The 2,834-nt window shown below is 36.8% G+C and overlaps 1 protein-coding gene across 1 annotated transcript; it reads right to left on the bottom strand.

Moving 5' to 3' along the window:
* Positions 1–647: 647 nt before the first annotated feature.
* Positions 648–2,834, bottom strand: VAMP724 (vesicle-associated membrane protein 724). The gene is made up of 5 exons (XM_089617369.1): positions 2,515–2,834; positions 1,602–1,743; positions 1,395–1,515; positions 1,153–1,215; positions 648–1,060 (listed from the first exon to the last, which is right to left on the bottom strand). Exons 1-5 carry the CDS (start codon positions 2,702–2,704, stop codon positions 911–913), a joined length of 666 nt encoding a protein of 221 aa, XP_089473495.1. The 5' UTR covers positions 2,705–2,834; the 3' UTR covers positions 648–910.

The raw sequence follows: 2,834 nt of genomic DNA, 5'->3' as shown, positions 1-2,834 counted from the left end.
TAAGTTCGTAAAATAAACTCAAGGGTCTTGTATTTTATAGCTGCTGAGTATGATTGGCAAACACCAATTCTTCAAGGCCACGCCGCACATCAGAAGCGGTCCTTGTTGCTCGTCTGGTGGCCACGTTTCACCTTTGACCCGGTCTTGGAGAGACAGTTGTGGAATTCGTCTGTTGACGATCTGAGTTGTCTTGATTGTCAGGGAAGCCGTTGAAGGAATGCGTTGTCAAGCAAACCAAGCTAACACAAAGGCGAGCTCGGAGAGTATTGATGCGAACTGACACAAGAGGAGCTCGAGTAGGTAGTGTTTCATGATACCGAGCTAAAACTTGAAGATGGAGCTTAGCCTCATAACTATTGTGGGCTTTCATCCGAGATTAAAATTTCTCTTTGGGCTTATATTAAATTGACTATTTTGGGCCCAATAACTAACGGTACTACTCTATCCGTGAACATATTTAGCACTTCTCTCACTATTGTCATTTGATACATTATTCATTCAACTTTTTGGACGTGGTTGCCGATTCATTACATTATGCATTATCACTTCCCCACTATGCTCCATTTCAAAAAAGTAATGTCAAGTCAACACCTTTTTTATTATTATTTTTTTTTTAAGAAACATCAGGTATTATGAGATCAAACATAAAAAAGACGTAAAAACCTAAGATGTAATTAGTGCAATTTTTTTCTTCGTGTATGTCTAATAAAGAAGCCTCTATTTTTATACTTTAACAAATTGCTACTATATGAAAGCCGAAGCAAATAATATTCTACATTACCATTTTAACAAAAGAACTCTCTTTGTCCTCTCTTGACAATCACAAGCTATGAATTCAAACCTCGGAACCTCTCCAAAGTATATAAACTGAACCAACTTATCTTCTCTTCTATGGTCCAAAATTTCCGAACTAGTTTGTGCAGTCGAATCCGTGGCAAATCGAAAGCCATATCACGAGTATCAGCAACACTAAGATCCCAAACACAACCAGCTTTATCTTCATGTTCTGATACCACATTTTCCTTCTGATTTGCGTCCCTTTAGTTTTGAATTGTTGTGCCTAGAGATTTTTTTGTTATTATTAAAACTCTGTTAGATATGATAACGAGAGAAGATATATGTTTCACAGATATTTTCCGTCGCTCGACTCACCTGAGAACGAAGATCTTCGGTCTTGTCCGCGAGAACAGTAAGATTTTCCCCTCTATCAATAGCCTAACATATAAATAACATGAAAATTCATAGGAAAATTCAAATTACTTCTATGAAATTCGAAAGAAACATTTGATTATATACGAAGCCACATTTTGATGCAATTTGACATCAACAAAGAAAAGGGTAAGACAACATGCTATATAAAAAATGGTAATATGTATGACTTATAACTTTCTAACCTTATCGATATTCTCTAACATAATGCTTTTGACCTCCGAAACTTGGGCCTTCACTTTCAGCAACTTCTCTATCTCTTCGGCGTGATCGATTATATACTTCATGTGCTCCTTCATTACCGGTCTGCAAAAAAATTCAACGGCTTAAAAGAAAAAGCACCAACACCAACATTGCAAAGCTTCTTTCTTCAAGGACTAAAGCGCAAATACCCGAATTCCTTGTTGAGGCTTTTCGCAGCGGCCGTGTCTGCTTTACCACCGCCATATTTCTTCTTAAAGTCCGCTTTTATTCGTTCCAAGAACGCGATCGATATTTGCTTGCTCACAGCTTCTTTGGCCACAACACAATAAGCTGCGAAATTTCTCACATGTAAAGTTAACCGATACGCACGAAGTAATATTTGTTCGATTAATTAAAATATAAACGAAACGAAATGCAATAGTTGACATCGGACTTTTCAAGAGGTCCGTGCTCTCCCAATAGAACTCTCACTCTCACTAGTTTTCATACAATTTCCATACCTATTCTCTACTAATTTTATCTTATTATCATACTCACACTTGCTATATAAACTTTCATAAGGTCTGTGTATATTGAGATTCATACAACAACTACTAATAAAAAGAAGTTCTTAATTGAAATCCAGAACATCAACAAATAAATAAAATATCTTCACATTGAGCTAAAAAGAAGAACTGATTATTATGATAAAAAAAAATAGAGATTCTCTATTGAAATCCACAGATTGACCACAATTAAGGCTCAAAAGCCAGAACATTTTAAGTTCATAAATTTTCTCCACATTAGGAAAAAAAGAAAAGAAGAAGCTTATTTCCACAATGACTACTCATGTTGCTTATGAGAAATTAAGCTTAAAGAATTATCATAACAAGTGAAATCCAGTACTTAACCACAATCAAACCCAAAATCACGAGCATCGAGTGAACTATCTGTCACAAAAATGAGCAAGCAAAAAAGATGAAGCCTTAAACTTTTGGCATTCTAAGCTAAAATCAAAGCACAAGCAAGATCAAACTACACAGTCACGAACCAGATCCGACAGTCTCCGCGTGAAATTCGGAGGTCTCTAAACGAAAGAGAGAGAGAGAGAGAAATGGTTACCGTAACCATCGTCGACGAGGAAATTGAAGGTGTGGTGGTCGCAATTGTAGGTGAACTTGTTGTTTGAAGAAGTGAGTTTTTGGAGGCACTGAGAAGCGATCGCCGGGAAATTTCCGGTGAACTGTGTGTACTCCGACAAGATCATCGTGCCTCGAGCTACGAAGCTGTATATGAAAGCTTCTTGGCTCATTGATTCTTCTGATTTTTGGTGTAATTGATCTCTTCTGAGAGAGAGAGAGAGAGAGATTGCTCTGGTTCTACGTTAAGAGATTAACTGAAAAGCGAAGTGTTTAGAGCTATCTGAATGTAATTATTATCTT

Source organism: Urtica dioica, chromosome 6 (genome assembly GCF_054948205.1).
Source record: "Urtica dioica subsp. dioica isolate 48M chromosome 6, U.dioica_male_clone48M_v1_H2, whole genome shotgun sequence".
Lineage (NCBI taxonomy): Eukaryota > Viridiplantae > Streptophyta > Magnoliopsida > Rosales > Urticaceae > Urtica > Urtica dioica.
This window is presented reverse-complemented; position numbering and strand designations above follow the sequence as displayed.

What these genes read in the sequence shown, in the direction of transcription:
- VAMP724 (XM_089617369.1), bottom strand. Translation starts at nt 2,704, where the DNA reads ATGAGCCAAGAAGCTTTCATATACAGCTTCGTAGCTCGAGGCACGATG. An exon ending in AGCCTCAACAAGGAATTCGG is followed by an intron (nt 1,516 to 1,601) that starts GTATTTGCGCTT and finishes ATTTTTTTGCAG; the next exon opens with ACCGGTAATGAAGGAGCACA. An exon ending in TGTTAGAGAATATCGATAAG is followed by an intron (nt 1,216 to 1,394) that starts GTTAGAAAGTTA and finishes TTTATATGTTAG; the next exon opens with GCTATTGATAGAGGGGAAAA.